Below are 19980 nucleotides of genomic sequence, written 5' to 3'. Positions count from 1 at the left end.
GGCAAAGCAATCTTGTATTGAAAGCTTTTCTTAAAAAAAAAAATTGACATTGCATTGCATTAAAATTGCAGCAGGGTGCAGATTCTATATAAGGCATTAATTATCAGAGAAAAAGACACTTAAAATTAGAAGCATATATGACAGCAGCAACTTTGTCTAAATATTTTGCTTGCTTGCAAGAAATAGGGCCACTAAGCATCTCCATATAGCTTAAAAATAACAAAGTAAAAAGTGAAGTTATGGATTATTCAAGATATATTCAGAAACAATAAATGTGCATATCTCAGAATGTCTGAATAGTTTATTTATGTTAATTTAAGTAAAATGGCATGTAAAATGTTTGAGTATTTTCCCTAGTGTCAATATTATCGGGAACATGCTTCTGTGTTGGAGAACCAGCCTTCAGGAACATTTGTACTGCAGGTTGAGGCAACTGATGCTGATGAAGGAGCCAATGGGAGAGTGAAATATGGCATGATGCATAGAGATGGTGCCTTACCAGCATTTAGTATTCATCCTGATACAGGTAAAACAAATCTCAGAACCTTTTGGCCTACAGTCTGATCTTATTTACACTAGTGTAAATTAAGAGTAACTCTGTTGAAGTCAGTGTAGTTACACCAGTGTGATACTGGTTTGAGTAACATGAGACTCAAACCATTTGTTATATTCAAATAAAATATAAATATAGTGTGAACAAATCTTCCTCTGCTTTTACTTCGATAACTCTTCTGAACTTAACTAGAATTTGTTTTCTTCGAAGTATAGAAGTACTTCTTCAGTGTGATATGTTTATTTTTAATTTGTAAATAGATTTTAATTTTTTTTAAATGTGCTTTATCTGAAAATCAATTTATAAAATATGAATGACATATCTGAAGGGTGGTTTCAAAAGTCTCTTTCAAAGAACAAAGACATTCTAGAAATACCTCCCCCCCACAAATTTTCAGTATTTTGTAGCAGAAAACATACTTAGCAAATTCATATTTTCCAGCATGTAAATCCAGATGGGGATTCCAGGGGTGCAAAACACACAAAATGTGCCAGATTCTGCAAACACTTAAAAATTGGATTCATTTTGCACAATTCCTTCCATTCAGAATTCTCTTGGTGCTTACATCCATTTTCTAAATTAGGGCCCCGATGTCGCAAAGATTTAGGTGTGCAAACTTAGGTAAATGAGTAGTGCTACTGAAATTCTTAAGACTTTGCAGGATTGGGCTCTGTAATTCAACATGCAATTTACACCAATTCACTGATGAATTTTTTTGCCCATTACATTGTAGCTCAAAATGTTCTTTTCTACCACTTGACAGTTAAAAAGAAAAAAAAGTTCCAAATGGCTTCAAAGAAAAAAAAAGTCTTTAGTAAAATACATAATATTAAAACTCTTTAATCTGTTTTCAGGAGTCTTGACAACTCTTCAGAGATTTGATCGAGAAAACCAAAGGGAATATCCTATTACTGTGACTGCGACAGACCAGGCTGCAGAACCTCTCATTGGAATCTGTCAGATAAATGTTGTCATCCTGGACCAAAATGACAATGATCCTAGATTTGAAAACACCCGCTATGAATGTAATTGAGAGTCATTGGATAGAGTTTCAGTACCCTGAGTGTGAGCTTACCTGATGTCTAAGATTTTTGTTTTGGTTTCCCTGCCCCACACCTACTCTTGTGTATTATTGGCAAAATTACTGTGCAACTACAATCAGACTGGTGCATTTAATGTTATACAGTGCACATGGTGGTATCAGACACAATCCTGACCCAGAGTCCTTCTTGAGTATTGTTACGTGTTAAAATCCTGCAAGTGATTACATGTATGAGTAACTCTACTCAGCTGTGTAGTCCAAGTGTCTATTGGCTACTCAGGGTCTGTAAAGTTAATAATGTGCATAAGTGTTTGCAAGGTCAGACCTTACTATTACTTCATGTAGTTTTCCAGTTAACATGTTTTGGTAGCATGCTTCATTTTTACCATTTGAGTTTCATCCATTTAAGTTTCCTTAGGGTTTTAAATTTTTGTTGTTGTTGTTCATTTTGTTCATGGATCTAAATTTTATTATTTTAAAAAAATTAACAGTTTTTTGGGGAAAAAAGACATTTTGCAGCTAATTAGTAATTAAAGATATTGTCAGTTTGATTGAAAACTGGCTACCGTATATATGCAGGAGCATTTTCAATAACTTTAAAAAAAATTCATATCCATTTTAGCATAAGATACATACTACAGATTGGCATGAAAATTTACAAAATATAACGTCAAAAATCTATGCAATTACACATGCATAATTGTCAGTGCCATAAAGGAGATTCTATGCACCTGTGAAGAAGATCTCCAAATATTGCTTATGTTTTAGTCCATTGAATCAATAGATCATAATGTTGTGGTCTATTGAATAAATAATGCATATTTTAAAAAATCATCTAAAGCCATAATTATAAGATAATGCTTCAGTCTATCAGATTTAAGCATTTTGTAATTATTAGATATTAAATACTGAATTAAACTCACAAACAGGGGTGGCTCTATGTTTTTTGCCGCCCCAAGCACGGCAGTCAGGGAGCCTTCGGCGGCATTTCTGCGGGAGGTCCGCTGGTCACGTGGATTCGGCAGCGGTTCTGTGGGTGATCTGCTGGTCCCGCGCCTTTGGCGTACCCGCCGCCGAATTGCCTTCCCAGGCACACGCTTCCTGCGCTGGTGCCTGGAGCTGCCCCTGCTCACAAAGCAAAGACATTTGGAGGTGTCTGAAACTATATCTCTGATCCACCACTTTGCTGAGTGTTGCAGGTTTTTCAAACAATGCTTGATTTTACCCACAGTACTATATTATTGGGGTCTTTTCTTGCCAACTAATATATATAACTCTCATTAAGACTAATGGGAATTATCTGGCACTTTCCTGAAAGACTGGAGTCCTTTTTATGCTGGAAAATAAACACACAACAGGTTTCAGACTCAACTCTGGATTTTCATGGATTTTAAGTCTGGCAGATCCTCTTGTGCTCGCAGGAATTCACACCCTTTTGAGTTAATTGTCTTTCTGCCTGTTTGATAATTCAAATGCAATTTTTTTCTGGTTTCATACAGTATATTACAATACCATTTAAATATATGTACAGTATCATTCATTCATAAATAGTATGTATTCAATCACAATAAAAAGTTTAAGAAGGTTTTAAAGAAAATTGACTGAATATCTCAGAAGAATAGAGTTCCAGCCATATTTGGTAGCATAAGTTAAAATGTGATCCCGAGCTCTTCCTTTTGTGGGGAAGGAAGGGAGTTCTCAGTGCCATGTATTTTTAAAATTCTTAAAAGAAAACAAACCAAATTATCGATGTTGATAACTGGGCAAAACAACAGTTAAATAGTTTACTAATTGTTCCCGTAAGTCTAGTCTCATGAATAGCAATCATCAATAATTCTCTTTTGATTTGGTTTTCTCTTAATTAGTCGCATGAGAAACAATTAGTTAACAATTCCATGTACTTAATTGTTGTTTCTCTCCATTATCAATTTTGATAATTTGATTTCCCCACAATCGATAGCAGCAGTTCTTCAGAACACCCAATTTGATTCCGATGGTACAGCTACAAAGTAGATAAAGTGTAACGCTCATTTGTTTTTCCTTAAGTATTAATGTTTCTTAAAGAATTGCTCATATTGCTACAGTGAGTTAAGGGTTAGTTTCAAATCTACTTTCCTTCTGCCAGATTTCCTGAGAGAAGACACAAAAGTTGGGACTAGTTTTCTTCGTGTTGCAGCCCATGATGATGATTATGGTTCAAATGCTGCCATAACGTTCTCCATAGCAAATGAAGAACCAGCATATTTCCAAGTGAATCCTAGTACAGGCTGGGTGTATGTCAACCAACCCATACCTCAGGTACAGTGCGCACTTCCCTCTGAGCCTGGCTAGTTCTGCAGCCTGGTGGGAATGGACAGGGTCAAGGCCATGTCCCCACCTCCACCCTGACCGTTGTATCTGCCTTCTATACAGAGCTACAAATTTGGCGGAGAGGCGCCTGTGCCTTTCCTCTTCTTTGCTCATGCATGCAAGGGGTCTGAAGTTCGTTTGTTGCTGTTGTGAACCCCTTACTGTAATGTGCCTTATACACTCTGCAGTACATACTCAGTTGTCTCTCATGGATATTCCATCTGGAAGATGAAAGCACTGTGGACAAAATTTTCAAACCTGGATGCCTAAACTTTGGTACTTTACCCATGTCTAAGCACCTAAATAAAAAGCCCTAACTCCTGTCAAAGTAAAAAAAAAAAAAAAAAAAAAAAAAAAAAAAAGAAGAGGGTTTAGATGCCTAAGTTTGAAAATATTGGCTATTTCTTTTAAATTTAACCATTGTGAGGCTGGCACACAGAATTTGGATGCAGGTACATTTCATTTTTTTAATTTTCTTATTGTTTCTGAGTGCCCCCACAGGTCTCAATAGCAGAGCTGCATAGGCTAGGACACATGCTTATGAAACATGCCAAGCAATTAGCTGGGGCAAGCAGCAGAACTTTCCCATCTTCTTGCATCTTAGTGGGAGCTGAATATACACCACTGTGAAATGAACATTAAAGAAGAACCTTTTCTTGATAATGTTTAAGCTTCTTTTGGGAAAAAAATTAATTGTATTTTGAATGTATCAAATTGTACAGCACAACTTGGAATTACATGGTTGAGCTTTTTCTAATGTACAGTAGGGGATTATTAGATTAATTAAATCATTGCTGCCCTTTGACTCTACTTTCTTAACAGGGTACTGTCAAGATATAATACTACCCAATGACTGTACTAACAGTAGTATCTTTATTTAGTATGCACTCTGTGGGCCAGATTATCCCTCTCTGAGGCAGTAATGCTCTGGGCACCTGAGTGGCATTGCTGATCTGGTGGCATATGGGCAGTTTAGTGTCTTGGTTCTAACATCACCTCACTTAGAGATGCCCCTTCTGGAGCCATTATTGCCGCCCGCTGGGCTAATGGACCCCCTTGCACTCCCCAGTGTCTGCAGCTAAATTAGGGCTGTCCTCCAAATTGGTGAGCTGGGATGGGGAAGGGCTCCTGTTCTGCAAAGCACACCTGTGCTAGAGGAGCCATAGTTTGTCGTTAGATGTTTTGACTGTCTGTTCAATTCAAATAGTTCTATGCTAATATGCATAGCAAGATGACAATTATGTCCTACTCAGTAGTAACTATCAGTAGGACTCCTGCCTCAAATTAGTTTTTTTTAATGTAAATTGTTATAATAGTCTGACATCTTTAGTAGTTTTTGAAAGTAACTAAGATAGTTATAAGGGCTAGAAATGAATTTTTTACTTTCCAGCTGAAGTAGTTCAGGTGTATAGTTTATAGTCACAGCAGAACTCAGAGGGGGAACGTAGTGGTTTGATGAAGAGTCCAGAGGACCAGATCTTCACAGGATGTAAATCAGAATAGCTACATTGATTTACAACAGCTGAGGATATGGCCTTTCTCTTGAATGAATGGGTTCTGATAAGCATAGAGCTATTGCTGTTGTGGTTATGTCAAAAGAGGACTCTTACTGTGCATCAGTGGAAGATGAAAGAAATGGGGAGCCACACTGGTGCATTATGCCTCAGTGTGATGTCTGGTGGGTTGTAGGTGTGAAAAGATGTGGATAATAGCTTCACAAATATTCACATACACACAAACTGTATGTGTATAAAAGTATATACTCAGCATGTACAGTTTTGTGCATGTACACACATGGTACAGTGCATTAACTATACAGGTACTGTGTGCATACCATGTACTTGTATGTTGTTTTCTGCAAAGAAACAATTTTTTTAAATGGTGCATTGTTCAATGAGTCTTAGACTGTCATACTAAGCTTTCTAAGGCTTACATTCTTCTTTGAGTGATTGCTTATGTGTATTCCACAATAGGTGTGCGCGCTTGCCACGTGCACCAGTGTCGGAAGTTGTTCCCCTAGCAGTACTCGTAGGGGAGTGCCTCTAGCGACCCCTAGAATGGCACCTCCTTGGCTGCGCTCTCCCCCCACCTCAGTTCCTTCTTGCTGCCAGTGAAGGTTCTTCGGAAGTGCTCCAGCTTTGCTGCAGCTCTCCTCCAGAACTCTTGTTCGTTCAGTGTAGTAGTACTTGTAGTTAGTAGTTTAGTTTAGTTAGTTTAGTGCGCCTGGGCCGGGGCATGCCCCACGCCCTGAGTTTTAAGTCATGTGACACTTGTAAGCGACCAGTGCCAGTGAGTGATCCATATGCAGACTGTTTACGCTGTTTGGGTGAAACCCATCTCAGCGATTGCAGCAAGATTGGCAAGTCGTTCAAGCCTTGGACTGAGAGAGAGACATTAGGCTCTGGGCGATCCTGATGGAGTCGGCATTGGTGCGTGGTGACCCTCCGGTGCCATCTGCCAGTTGGCACCACTCCCCATCTGCGGGGCATGCCAAGAAGGCTAAGAGGAGTCCTTCGCCGCCGCGGCACTGAAGCAAGACTGGGGGAGAGGCTAGGCCCGTGTTGGTCAGTCCTCGATCCCCATTGGCCTCTAGGCCTCCGATTCAGGTTGAGCAGAGAAGCCCGGCCCATTTGGAGCAGGCTTCCCCAGATGTCTGGATGCCCTCCACACCAGAGGCCCTGCAAGCGGCCCAGGATGTTAAATCCATGCTGGTACAAGGAGCACTGCCAATGTTGGCCCCGCGGTCCAGAGGCAAGCTGTTGCTGGGATCTCCGCAGTCGCCCCCGACTCGGTACCAGTCATGGTCGAGGGAATGTTTCCGACACTGTTCGCCGCTCAGCAACCATCCCGTGCATAGTCCACGCAGGTCACCGTCGACGCCCACCAGGTTTTCTGGCTGGGTTCCGACTGACAGGGACTCCAGGCACCACTCTACCTCAAGGAGTGGACACCGATGGGACCGAAGCAGACACCACCGAAGATCCTCGTCCCCGAGGGGCTATCGTAGCCAGTCACAACATGAACGTCAACGCCATTCCCATTCATCGTCTTGCTCCAGGACCCCTCCAGGGCACTGCTCCCACAGTCCCGGGCGTCGATCGCTGGTGCCTCGCCATTGTGGATCCGTCCACCGGAGCCGATTGCGGCGCAGCTGCTGCCAGTGGTACCATTCCTCCATGTCGGGATCACGGTCTCATGGTCGGCACAGCTCCCGGCACCACCGCCCCTCCTGGTCTGGGGACAGTGGCAGGTCGTATGTCAGCCCAGCCTCCCTTTGTAGTCATCCATCGATGGGTCAGCCAGGCCAAACAGCCTGCTCTGCCGGTGCCACAGCAGGTGCAGTGGCACCGGGCTCCATAGCCGGCACAGTGGTACCAGTGAGCACCTGGTGGGGCTCGCTCGGAGCCGGAGCCTTGGAATGGTTGTCGGGCCTCCCTCTCCCAACCTCCGAGGAAGGAATTGGTGGGACGTGCATCTTCGGCGCCATGCCTAGAGAGCAACCAGGTGGTGGATCCTCCTGTGCTGGTAAACACGCAAAGTACTGCGCCCGCTTTTGCGCCCTCCCCTGATGAGGTGATTATGGCTCCTCCTCCCTCCATCTTGCAGGAGGACTCTAAAGCCCACCAGGAACTATTGAAAAGGGTAGCATCAAACCTCAACCTTCGGGCAGAGGACGTGGAGGAGCCCTTGGACTCCCTTTTTAACATCCTGTCCACCTCGGTACTGGGCAAGGTGGCCTTGCCGCTCCATGAAGAGGTGGCAAAAATTTCAAATGCCTTGTGGCAAACCCCGGACTCGTTGGCCCCCATCTCTAAGAGAGCAGAATGTAAGTACTTTGTGCCCGCCAAGGGACATGAATACCTATACACCCACCCTGCCTCTAACTCCCTGGTAGTCGAGTCGGTCAGCCACAGGGAGCAACAGGGCCAACTAGCCCCTACTTCGAAAAATAAAGACTCAAGGAGGCTGGATTCATTTGGGAGAAAAATTTATTCGTCCTCGAGCTTCCAGTTACGGGTGGTGAACCATCAGGCTCTCCTGGGCTGATATGAGTTCAATCTGTTCTCTTCCAAAGTTCGAGGACTCCCTCCAGGAGCGTGACAGGAAGGAGTTCAAAGCTCAGGTGAAGGAGGGTACAGCGGCTGCCAGGGAAACCCTGTAGGCAGCATCAGATGCAGCAGTCATGGCCACACGGTCCTTGGCCTCTGCAGTGTCCATGAGAAGGGCATCGTGGCTCCTGCTGTCTGGGCTGTTCAGTGAGGTGCAGAACTCCTTGCAGGACCTCCCGTTTGATGGCAAAGCTCTGTTTGCAGAACAGACGGACATAAAACTACATGGCCTGAAAGACTCCCGCACTCCGCTTAAGACTCTTGGCCTCTATATTCTGGCTCTGGCTAGACCTAAGTTTAAGCCACAGTAGGCTCCCACCCAGGCCACCCACTCTAAATACCGTCCCCCTTATAAAAAGTTGTGGGACTGTACAAACGCCCGCCAAGGCAGTCTCGGCCTGCCCCCCCAGCCTGGGCCCTCCAAGGGCAAACAGGCAGGGAAATGACAGTTTTGACAGGAGGCCTGGGGACAACCTACCAGTTCACATCAGGGATCCACCCACAATAAAGCTTCCCTTCTCCAACCGGTTGTGTGCTTTTCTCCCGGAGTGCTCGCGGCTGACCTTGGACCGATGGATCCTCAGCACCATCTCCCGGGGCTATACCCTCCAGTTTACCCCTACCCCTCCCAACCACCCTCTGCCCCCGTCCCTCCTGGGGGACCCCTCTCATGAGGCTCTGCTGGAGCAGGAGGTGGGGCGGCTCCTTGGCCTAGGAGTGGTGGAAGTGGTGCCAGTGGAGTTCAAACGCAAGGGGTACTACTCTCGCTATTTCCTTATCCCGAAAGCCAAAGGGGGGCTCAGGCCCCTCCTGGACCTGCAAGGCCTGAACCGGTACATGGTGAAGCTCAAGTTCCGTATGGTCTCCCTGGCCTCCATCATCCCCTCCCTGGATCCCAGGGACTGGTACCCCACTCTTGATCTGCAGGACGCGTACTTCCACATCCATATATATGAGGGGCATAGGTGCTTCCTCCATTTCATGGTTGGACAGGAACACTACCAATTTACGGTCCTCCCATTTGGCCTGTCCACTGTCTCCAGGGTATTTACAAAGTGTATGTCTGTGGTGGCGGCCTACCTCAGGCACAGTGAGGTCCAGATCTTCCCCTGTCTGGACGACTGGCTGGTCAAGGGCAGCTCCCAGTCACAGGCGCGGGATCACCTGGTGCTCCTTCTGTCCACGTGCGCCATCCTGGGCCTATTGGTAAATGATACCAAGTCCACATTAGTCCTGGTACAGCACATAGTGTTTATCGGGGCAGTCCTGGACGCCGCGTTGGCCAGAGCCTCCCTCCCACCGGACAGGTTTGAGACCCTGAAAAGGCTCATCAACACAATCACAAGGTTTCCAGTGACAACAGCCAGAGCATATCTCCAGTTCTTGGGTCACATGTCAGCGTGCACATATGTGGTTCGCCATGCCAGACTCAGGATGAGGCCCCTCCAGCTCTGGCTGGCCTCGGTGTTTTCCCAGGCCAGAGACAAGGTCCTCACTGTGCCTGAGCTGGTGATGGCCTCCCTACAATGGTGGTCCTCCGTGGGGGTCCTGTTCAGAGGCAGGCCCCTGTCAATGGAACTGATGTCCGATGCATTGGACCTGGGGTGGGGAGCCCAGGTGGGAGACGTTCAGACCCAAGGTCTGTGGTCTGCAGAGGACCTGGCCCTCCACATAAACGTCGAGCTCAGGGCAGTCCGGCTGGTGTGCGTGGCGTTCCGCTCGCACTGGAAGGGCAAGGTGGTCAGGGTTCTCATGGACAACACGGCCTTGATGTTTTACATCAACAGGCAAGGCGGGGCCTGATCCTCTGCCCTCTGCCTGGAAGCCCTCAAGCTGTAGGACTTCTGTGTAGCCTACAACATTTGCTTGCAGGCCTACCACCTACCGGGCGCTTGGAACTCGCGGGCAGATTGCTTGAGCAGGGATTTCTCCTCTCATGCACAGACTTTTCCAAGAGTGGGGAACTCCCCAGGTGGACCTGTTCGCAACTTGGCAGAACCGTCAATGTCCCCAGTTCTGCTCCAGAGGGGTGGTGGGACGGGGCGCTATCTCCAATGCCTTCCTCCTGTCCTGGTCGGGCCAGTTTCTCGATGCCTTCCCCCCATTCCTGCTGATCGGAAAGCCCTGGAAAAGATAAAGACAGACAGGGTCTGGGTCCTCCTGATTGCCCCGGCATGGCCCAGGCAGCATTGGTATGGGACCCTCACAAGCCTGGAGGTTGCCTCACCGTGGCCATTACCGTCCCACCCGACCTGCTCACCCCAACCTAGCAGCACTCCACCTCATGGCGTGACTGCTCAGTGGTTAGGCCGGGAGTAAAGGACATGCTCGGAAGGGGTTCAGCGCATCCTCTTGGAAAGCAGGCAATCCTCCACGCACTGAGCCTACTTGGCAAAGTGGTCTTGGTTTTCCCAGTGGGTGGCTGAGCGGGGCTTTTCCCCCATGGCTGCCCCGATTGAGCTAATTTTGGACTACCTCCTTCACCTTAGAGCTCAGGGTCTGGCATCCTCGTCCGTCAAGGTGCACTTGGTGGCCATATCGACCTTCCACCCACCGGTGCAGGAGCACATGGTATTCTCCAATGCCATGCCATGCCATGACATGACTGGGTGATTCCTTAAGGTGTTGGATCATCTCTTCCTGTACATTAGGCCCCCAGTCCTGCAGTGGGACCTGAATTTGGTGCTGGCCCAGTTGACAGGCCCCCGTTTGAGTCGCTAGCTACGTGCTCCTGGTCGCATCTCTTGTGGAAGGTAGCCTTCCTGGTGGCGATCACGTCAGCTAGACGAGTCTCGGAACTCAGGGCCCTGACCTCCGAGCCCCTGTACATGGTGTTCCACAAGGATAAGGTCCAGCTCCGCCCACATCCTTCGTTCCTCCCGAAGGTGGTCTCTGCCTACCACATGGGTCAGGACATTTTCCTGCCGGTCCTCTGCCCCAAGCCCCATGCGTCCAGTGAGGAGCACCGCCTCCACACGCTGGATGTGAGATGGGCTCTGGCCTTTTACCTGGCATGGACTAAGCCATTCAGGAAGTCTTCGCAGCTGTTCATCTCCTCGGCTGAACGCATGAGGGGTCGGCTGATCTCCACCCAGCAGCTCTCCAACTGGATCACCTCATGCATCGGTACCTGTTATGACCTGGTGGGAATCCCTCTGCCACTGATTTTAAGGGCACACTCAACTAGGGCGCAGTCCTTGTCTGCTGCCTTTTTAGCCCACGTCCCCATTCAGGACATCTGCAGCGCTGCCACATGGTCTTCAGTTCACTCTTGCACTATGCCATCGTCTCCCAAACCAGGGAGGACACTGGGTTTGGCAGGGCAGTTCTCTCCTCCAACAGATATAACTTGGAATCACCTATTGTAGAATATACATGAGCAATCACTCGAAGAAGAAAAAACAGTTACCTTTTCCGTAACTGGTGTTCTTCGAGATGTGTTGCTCCTGTCTATTCCATATCCCGCACACCTTGCCCTCTGTTGGAGTTGTCTGGCAAGCAGGAACTGAGGGTGGGGGGAGCGCACCGCACCCCTTATACTGCACCATGGAGGCGCCACTCTAGGGACTCTCCCCTACGGGTACTGCTAGGGGAAAATCTTCCGACACCGGTGCATGTGGCCAGCACGCACACCTATTGTGAAATAGACATGAGCAACACATCTTGAAGAAAACCATTTACGGAAAAGGTAACTGTCTTTTTTTGAAGGGGAAATAATTAACAAACTCAAACCCTGATCAGAAAACCCAGTAATGAAATAATGTATTTTTTTCACTCAGAGGTCATTTACAACTCAAGAGATTATTGCCACAGATGGAGGAAACAGGAGCAGTAAGGTTGAGCTGGCAGTAACAATTACTAGTGCAAAAAATCAGCCCCCACAGTGGGAAAGAGACAGTTATGAAGTTGTCATTCCAGAGAATACCACACGAGATACTCACATTGTGGTAAGCTGTTTTTATAGATTGTGAAATACCAGGAAATGCATCTTTGGTTAAAAATTGTTAATAGTTTTTATAATCCTAAAGAGTGAAATGTCTACTGATCTGCTGTCACTTTAATTTCGGAGAATGTTTAAAATAATGGGCCAGCCCTTGCTCTCGTTTATATCTATGCAACCTCCACTTGACTTCAGTATATTTGGACAGATGTGAGAACAGAACTCAGCTTAGTATTAGTAAAGAAAAACTCCTATTTAAATGTTTCTTTAAATATGAGATTCTGTCTCATCATGACTTAAATTGCTCTTTTTTTGAATTTTGTGATTTTTATCTAATAGGATTATAGGGCCAACAATGTATATTCTTATATTGATGGCCTCATTCTGTTTGGTTGCACAGAACCAGAAACTAACACAACTTTGTCAAATAATTGTAAAATATATAAAAAGTGACCAAATGTCCCGATTTTATAGGGCTTTGTCTTATACAGGCCTCTATTACCGCCCCCCATCCCTGCCTTGATTTTTTACACTTGCTATATATATATATATATAGGGTGACCAGATAGCAAGTGTAAAAAATCAGGGCAGGGATGGGGGGTAATCTGTGGTGAGTGGTAATCTTTGATTGAAACTGACCTGCCTGATAATATAGAGATACATTGAAGAAGATTAGATTTTTACAGAGTTTTGAAGAATTTGGGGAGGGGGCTGCACATACATAACTTGTATTAAAAAAAATTCTGTCCCTGCAAAACTGATTATTTGGACATTTTCAACTGCACAGACAATTAAAGCAACTTCTCCCATGGGTGACCCTCGTGTGACCTATAATCTAGAAGATGGACTTGTTCCAGAGACCAACATGCCAATTCGTTTCTATCTGACTCCAAACAGAGAGGATGGTTCTGCTTCAATCCTAGTAGCTGAGCCATTAGATTATGAAACAACAAAAAGCTTTGTGCTGAAGGTTCGGGCCCAGAATGTTGCTGCAGTGCCTCTGGCAGCGTTCACTACTGTCCATGTCAATATAACAGGTGTGTAACATGGTAACAATAACACTGTAGTACATTAGCCAAAAGACTTACTAGAAGTTTTATAATTCTCACATACATTTAATTATGAATAATGAGCTCTTCTTTTTGAATATTTTAGATGTCAATGACAATGTCCCTTTCTTTACTTCGTCAATATATGAAGCCTCAGTAACAGAGGGAGCTGATATTGGGACATTTGTTCTTCAAGTCTCTGCCACTGATCTAGACCTGGGTCAGAATGGTGAGGTAAGCAAAGAGTTGAAGAGTCCTAGATTATACCACAACTCTCAGAACAGCATTTGTCTTCCTATTAGGGATTAAGAAAGATGTCGATGGCAAAGATTTTCAAAAGTCCTTAATAATTTTGGGCCCCCTCAATTTCTACATAAGGACGGCCATACTGGGTGAGACTAAAGGTTCATCTAGCCCAGCATCCTGTCTTCAGATGCCAGGTGCCCCAGAAAGAATGAATAGAACAGGTAATCATCAAGTGATTCATCCCCTATCACCCATTCCCATCTTCTGTCAAACAGAGGCTAGGAACACCATCCCTGCCCTCCTGGCTAGTAGCCATTGATCGACCTATCCTCCATTAACTTATCTAGTTCTTTTTTTAATCCTGTTATAGTCTTAGCCTTCACAACTTCCTCTGGCAAGGAATTCCATAGGTTGACTGTACATTATGTTAAAAAAATACTTCCTTTGTTTGTTTTAAACCTGCTGCCTATTAATTTCATTTGGTAAGCCCTAGTTCTTGTGTTATGAGAAGAAGTAAATAACACTTCCTTATTTATTTTCTCCACACCAATCATGATTTTATAGACCTCTATCCTATTCCCCCCTTAGTTGTCTCTTTTCCAAGCTGGAAAGTCCCAGTCTTATTAATCGCTCCTCATACGGAAGCCATTCCATACTCCTAATAATTTTTGTTGCCCTTTTCTGAACCTTTTCCAGTTCCAATATATCTTTTTTGAGATGGGACGACCACATCTGTATGCAGCATTCAAAATGTGGGTGTACCATGGATTTATACAGAGGCAATATATTATTATTGCTGCCCTTTCTTAATGATTCCCAACATTCTGTTTGCTTTTTTGACTGCCGCTGCACATTGAGTGGATGTTTTCAGGGAACTATCCACAATGACTCCAAGATTTCTTTCTTGAGTGGTAACAGCTAATTTAGACCCCATCATTTTATATGTACATCCCACCCCTGTTCTAGAATGTTTTTTGATAATATGGACAGGATAGGTCAATTCTAGGACCATGCTATGGAACAATGTTAAAAGCCTAGATCCTCAGCTGTAGTGCAAGTTATTGGCAGCTCCACTGAAGTCAATGTAGCTAAAACAATTTACAGCAACTAAGGATCTTCCCCTGTGGTCTTGAACCAGGGGTCACCTAATTAAATTAATAGGCACCAGGTTTAAAACAAACATAAGGAAGTACTTCTTCACACAATGCACAGTCAACCTGTGGAACTCTTTGTCAGTGAATGGTGTGGGCACTGTTGGAAGACAGATACTGAGCTAGATGGACCTTTGGTCTGATCTAGCATGACCATTATGTTTTTATGTTCTTTTTTTATGATTATGTTTTCCAATGTGCATTATTTTGCATTATCAACATTGAATTTCATCTGCTATTTTGTTGCCCAGTCACCCAGTTTTGTGGATCCTTTTGTAGCTCTTCGCAGTCTGCGTGGGACTTAACTATCTTGAGTAGTTTTGTATCATCTGCAAATTTTGCCACCTCATTGTTTACCCCTTTTTCCCGATCATTTATGAATATGTTTAATAGGACTGTCCCCAATACAGACCCCGGGGAGGACACCACTATTTACCTCTCTTCATTCTGAAAACTGACCATTTATTCCTACCCGTTGTTTCCTATCTTTTAACCAGTTACCAGTCCATGAGAGGACCTTCCCTCTTATCTCATGACAGCTTACTTTCCTTAAGAACCTTTGGTGATGGACCTTGTCAAAGGCTTTCTGAAAATTTAAGTACAGTATATCCACTGGATCTCCCTTGTCCACATGCTTGTTGACCCCCTCAAAGAATTCTAGTAGATTGGTGAGGCATGATTTCCCTTTACAAAAAATATGTTGACTCTTCCCCAACAAATTATGTTCACCTTTGTGTCTGACAATTTTATTTTTTTTTACTATAGTTTCAGCCAGTTTGCCTCGTACAGAAGTCAGGCTTACCACCTGTAATTGCTGGGATCACCTCTGGAGCCCTTATTAAAAATTGGCGTCACATTAGCTATCCTCCAGTCATTTGATATAAAAGCTGATTTAAATGATAGGTTACAAACTACAGTTAGTAGTTCTGCAATTTCACATTGGAGTTCCTTCAGAACTCTTGGGTGAATAATATCTGGTCCTGACTTATTACTGGTGACTTATTACTGTTTAGTTTATCAATTTGTCCTCTAATGACACTTCAATCTGGGACAGTTCCTTAGATTTTTCAGCTAAAAAGAATGGCTCAGATTTGGGAATTTCCCTCACATCCTCAGCCGTGAAGACTGACGAAAAAATTAATTTAGTTTCTTTGCAATGGCCTTATCGTCCTTGAGTGCTCCTTCAGCACCTTGATCATCCAGTGGCCCCACTGGTTCTTTAGTAGGCTTCCTGCTTCTGATGTATTTAAAAAATATTTGCTATTACTTTTTGAGTCTTTGGCTAACTGTTCTTCAAATTCTTTTTTGGCCTTCCTAATTATATTTTTACCGTTCATTTGCCAGAGTTGCTCCTTTCTATTTTCCTCACTATGATTTAACTTCCACTTTTTAAAGGATGCCTTTTTGCCTCTCACTACTTCTTTTACTTTGTTGTTTAGCCATGGTGGCACTTTTTTTGTTATCTTACTATATTTTTTTAATTTGGGCGTATACATTTAAGTTGAGCCTCTATTATGGTGTCTTTAAAAAGGTTCCATGCAGCTTGCAGAGATTTCACTTTTGGCACTGTACCGCTTAATTTCTGTTTAACTAACCAACTCATTTTTGTGTAGTTCTCCTTTCTGAAATTAAATACTACAGTGTTGGGCTGCTTTGGTGTTTTCCCTGGCACAGGGATGTTAAATTTAATTATATTATGGTCACTATTACCAAGTGGTCCATCTATACTCACCTCTTGGACCAGATCCTGTGCTGCACTTAGGACTAAAGAATTACCTCTCCTCTTGTGGGTCCAGGTTATTTAAGGTGTCAGAAGTTTGTTTCTGCATCCCATCCTGAGGTGACATGCACACAGTCAATATGGGGATAGTTGAAATCCCCATTATTATTGAGTTTTTTATTTTTATAGCCTCTCTAATCTCCCTGAGCATTTCACAGTCACTATCACCATCCTGGTCAGATGGTCGGTAATATATCCCTACTGCTATATTTTTATTATTAGAGCATGGAATTACTATCCTTAGAGATTCTATGGTACAGTTTGTTTTATTTAAGATTTTTACTTCATTTGATTCTATGCTTTCTTTCACATATAGTGCCACTCCCCCAGCAGCACGACTTGTTCTGTCCTTCTGATATATTTTGTACTGTGTATTACTGTGTCTCATGGATTATCCTCATTCTACCAAGTTCCTGTTATGCCTATTATATTAATATCCTCATTTAATACGAGGCACTCTAGTTCACCCATCTTATTATTTAGACTTCTAGCATTTGTATAGAAACACTTCAAAAAACTTGTCACTTTTTAGCTGTCTGTCATTACGTGATGTAATTGAATGGGACTTTTTTTCATTTGACAGTTTCTCATCAGATCCTACCTGTATTTTATCATCTTCCATTCTTTCCTCTTTACTAGGACATAGAGAATCTCCATTAATAGATCCTCCCCATAGGGATGCCTCTGTCTGAACCACGTGCTCAATGTGAGATGCCCGAAAGGTGCCTGATTTTCAGAAAGTGTTGAGCATTCACTCTGTGAAAATCAGGCATGTCTATAATGTCTCAAGTTGAGCATCCAAGAAATAAAGCATCCAAAAATCAGTAGTCACTTTTGAAAATTTTGGCTTGACCATACAGACAAATGTTGCCCTTGGGTGCACACCAGTCAGTCAGACCCACCCATGTGTATAATACATATTAGAATTTGGCCCATAATTTTTAATATGTTCTTAAAGTGCAAATTTTCTTATGCTTTTGCTTGTTTGTTTATTTATTTATTTTGTGTTACAGTAGCATCTAGAGACTCCAGCTGAGATTGGGGCTCACTGTAGTAAGCACTTTACAAATCTGTAGTAAGAGACAATACTTGCGCCAAAGAACTTCCAATCTAGATAGACAAGACAGAGAAAGGGCGGGAGAAAATAAGTATGATTATCTCCATTTTACTTACGGGCACAAGGAAGTTAAGTGACTTGCTCATGATTACACAGGGAGTCTGTCACAGAATTGGGAATTGTACCCAGATGTCTTGAGTCCTGGCCAACTGCTTTATCTACAAGACCATTTGTTCTTTCTTGAATAATTGTTCACTTGTGAGCTATCCAACAGAATGGAAGTATGGCATAAACATCTTCTTTTTACCTTTCAGATTACTTACTTTCTGTTACATGACCGTAGTGGGGACTATACATGTTTTCGCTTAGACTCACAGACAGGCTCCATATACAGTACCTCAGTATTTGACAGAGAGAAGAAGGGTTCATATCTCTTGGAAGTAAAGTCGATAGATGGCTTTGAATCTGCTCGACCTGGAAAACGTGGGCGGCCAAACTCTGGTAAGAAATGAACCAGTGTATTAAGTGTGATTTTTAGCTTTCTTTCTATAAAAGAAAACCCTTTAATCAAGTTTTAAATTTTAATTTATTTTTGTCCAAGCTCACTTGTGAAAGGGTTTTTTTTGTTGTTGTTTCTCTCTGTGTCCATTGTCTCAGAACTGGAAGAAATATTTAATATGATGACCAGGCAAGTTTTCCGTTCTGAAACTAAAAGAAAATTATCACCTTAGAGTTGATGGATTGTAGAGAGTAATTCTTAAGTAGCAAAACCACACCTACTACTTTAACACAGGATGCAAGCCTAGCCTGGGTAATGGAGGGGCTTCTCAAAGCACTGCATGCTGTACTGCACTCAGTTTGGGCCAGTAATGAAATGCTGAACAGAAAAGCTCAAGAATTTTTAAAAGAAATCACATTGGTTGTGTTTAAACAAAGAGTTAAAACTGGGCTTTTGTGGCTTCAGGACAAAAAGTTATGATTTAAAATTTTACAATTGCCGTATTAGATATCAATTATTCACATGTTATCTTTTTAAACAAATTGGATGTGACATACATTTGATATCCAAGTGCTTTTGAGTAATGTTGGTATATAAATTGTCCATAACCCTAAGGGTTTGTTTCTGTATTGTCTGCATATTCGTCTTCATTTAATGTGCAGCTAGACAGTTTAAGGAATTGTAGCTGACAGAAGTGGCACAGATGAGTATTTTAATCTCTTGTTTCTTGTCTCTCTAGACACAGCCTATGTGCGCATTTTTATCAGCGACGTGAATGATAACAAACCTGTCTTCACTCAGAGTGTCTATGAAGTTAATGTGGATGAAGACCAGGATGTAGGTTCTACTGTCATTACAGTCAGTGCTAATGATGAAGATGAAGGTAGAGTATTGGAATTCCCCATAGCTGCATCTAAAATATTAATGAGTTAATTTCAGCACACTAAGACATATTTAGTGGTGTTAGGAGGGAAAATGTCTTTGTCTCTACATTTTAAAACTTCTTTATGTCTAAACTGACAGGGCATGAACATTACTTCATAATGGGGCTGTGAGGCATAAGCTAAATAACTCTATTATGTGAGGCAATACATTAACGTGGGATGATTGTGAATAACTTCTGTGCCAGCATATACAAATTTGGTATAGATCATACCCTTTTTTAAAAGAAGGGTGGTGATAAAAATATTTTCCCAGTTAACTAGAATGATTCAGATTGAATCTCAATTAAATTAATGTATTCTTTTTGTATTGATGGTATATTTGTTGTATTGTCCCTTGTTTGGCACACTGAGGAATAGTGTTGTCCTACATGAAATTGGACTTTATAAATGGTTTGGAGACAAAGCTATGTAGGGATCAATCATCATGAACAGTCAAGAGTTTCGAAACAGTTATTGTAGAGACAAGCAAATTTGTCTCATAATCAGACCCTTTTCATGTATATATTTTGTGTATTGCCCTGTGTTGGGAAACCCCCCATCCTATTGACTACTAAATTAGAATAAATGCGGTATTCCTCTGACCTCCAGTGTAGATTCTGTTTGCTGTAGGCATGATTTTCTGTGTGGCAGGTGGTGAATAGGATGGCTCTTAGTGTCTGTGCTTTGTTAGCACAACGAGAGGGTTGTTTGCTGGTGCAAAGGAAAGAACAGAAATGTAGTAGAACTCGACACAGGCTGGAATAGTATAATTTTTATCAGTTTTGGGGATTGTGTGAGAAATAAGTATAGCTATTAATATGGCTATCGCCAGTAGGTTATTTCAGTAGGCTTAGTTTTATTGCTTAGCTGTACTATGATTTTACCTGATTGACTGATGGAAAGGTATTGATACGAGGCCAGATTTTTAGGACTGGCCATTTGGCAGTCAAAATCTAAAGAGGGCTGTAAAGGTGGTTTGCAGCTATCTTTCTGGATCGCTGATCGTTATGCTGCTGGGCACTGTTTCTGTCCTTAATCCCAATTTCAGAAAAATATCCCTATTCAGGAATTTAGTTAAGCATGTACTTAAATCCCATGGAAGAAACTGCCTGAAGTTGAGCAACTGATCTCCTGAACAAGGATGAATTTTAGCACACGCTTAAGTGCTTTCTAAAATTGGAGTCCAAAGGAGAAATTTAGACCAGCCTCAGGCTTATCCAAGTTGCACTAGTTTTAACAGCCCCAAGGGTTCTTGCAGTAGGAGGTCTCTGAAGTGCACGGG

General features: G+C 43.2%; 1 protein-coding gene across 1 annotated transcript in view; it reads left to right on the top strand.

The window, feature by feature from the left end:
- LOC123349371 (neural-cadherin-like) overlaps positions 1-19980 on the top strand; it is a 109796-nt gene that overhangs the window by 52456 nt on the left and 37360 nt on the right. Inside the window, exons 9-16 of the mRNA XM_044987382.1 lie at positions 358-526; positions 1408-1578; positions 3721-3893; positions 11833-12000; positions 12781-13030; positions 13149-13276; positions 17591-17777; positions 18515-18658. Of these exons, the coding sequence (XP_044843317.1) occupies positions 358-526; positions 1408-1578; positions 3721-3893; positions 11833-12000; positions 12781-13030; positions 13149-13276; positions 17591-17777; positions 18515-18658 (1390 nt within the window). The remainder of the gene's footprint in view (positions 1-357; positions 527-1407; positions 1579-3720; positions 3894-11832; positions 12001-12780; positions 13031-13148; positions 13277-17590; positions 17778-18514; positions 18659-19980) is intronic.

Source organism: Mauremys mutica, chromosome 14, assembly GCF_020497125.1.
Source record: "Mauremys mutica isolate MM-2020 ecotype Southern chromosome 14, ASM2049712v1, whole genome shotgun sequence".
In the NCBI taxonomy this organism is placed as follows: Eukaryota; Metazoa; Chordata; order Testudines; family Geoemydidae; genus Mauremys; species Mauremys mutica.
The sequence above is the reverse complement of the archived record's forward strand: the minus strand, read 5'-3'. Positions and strand labels throughout refer to the sequence as shown.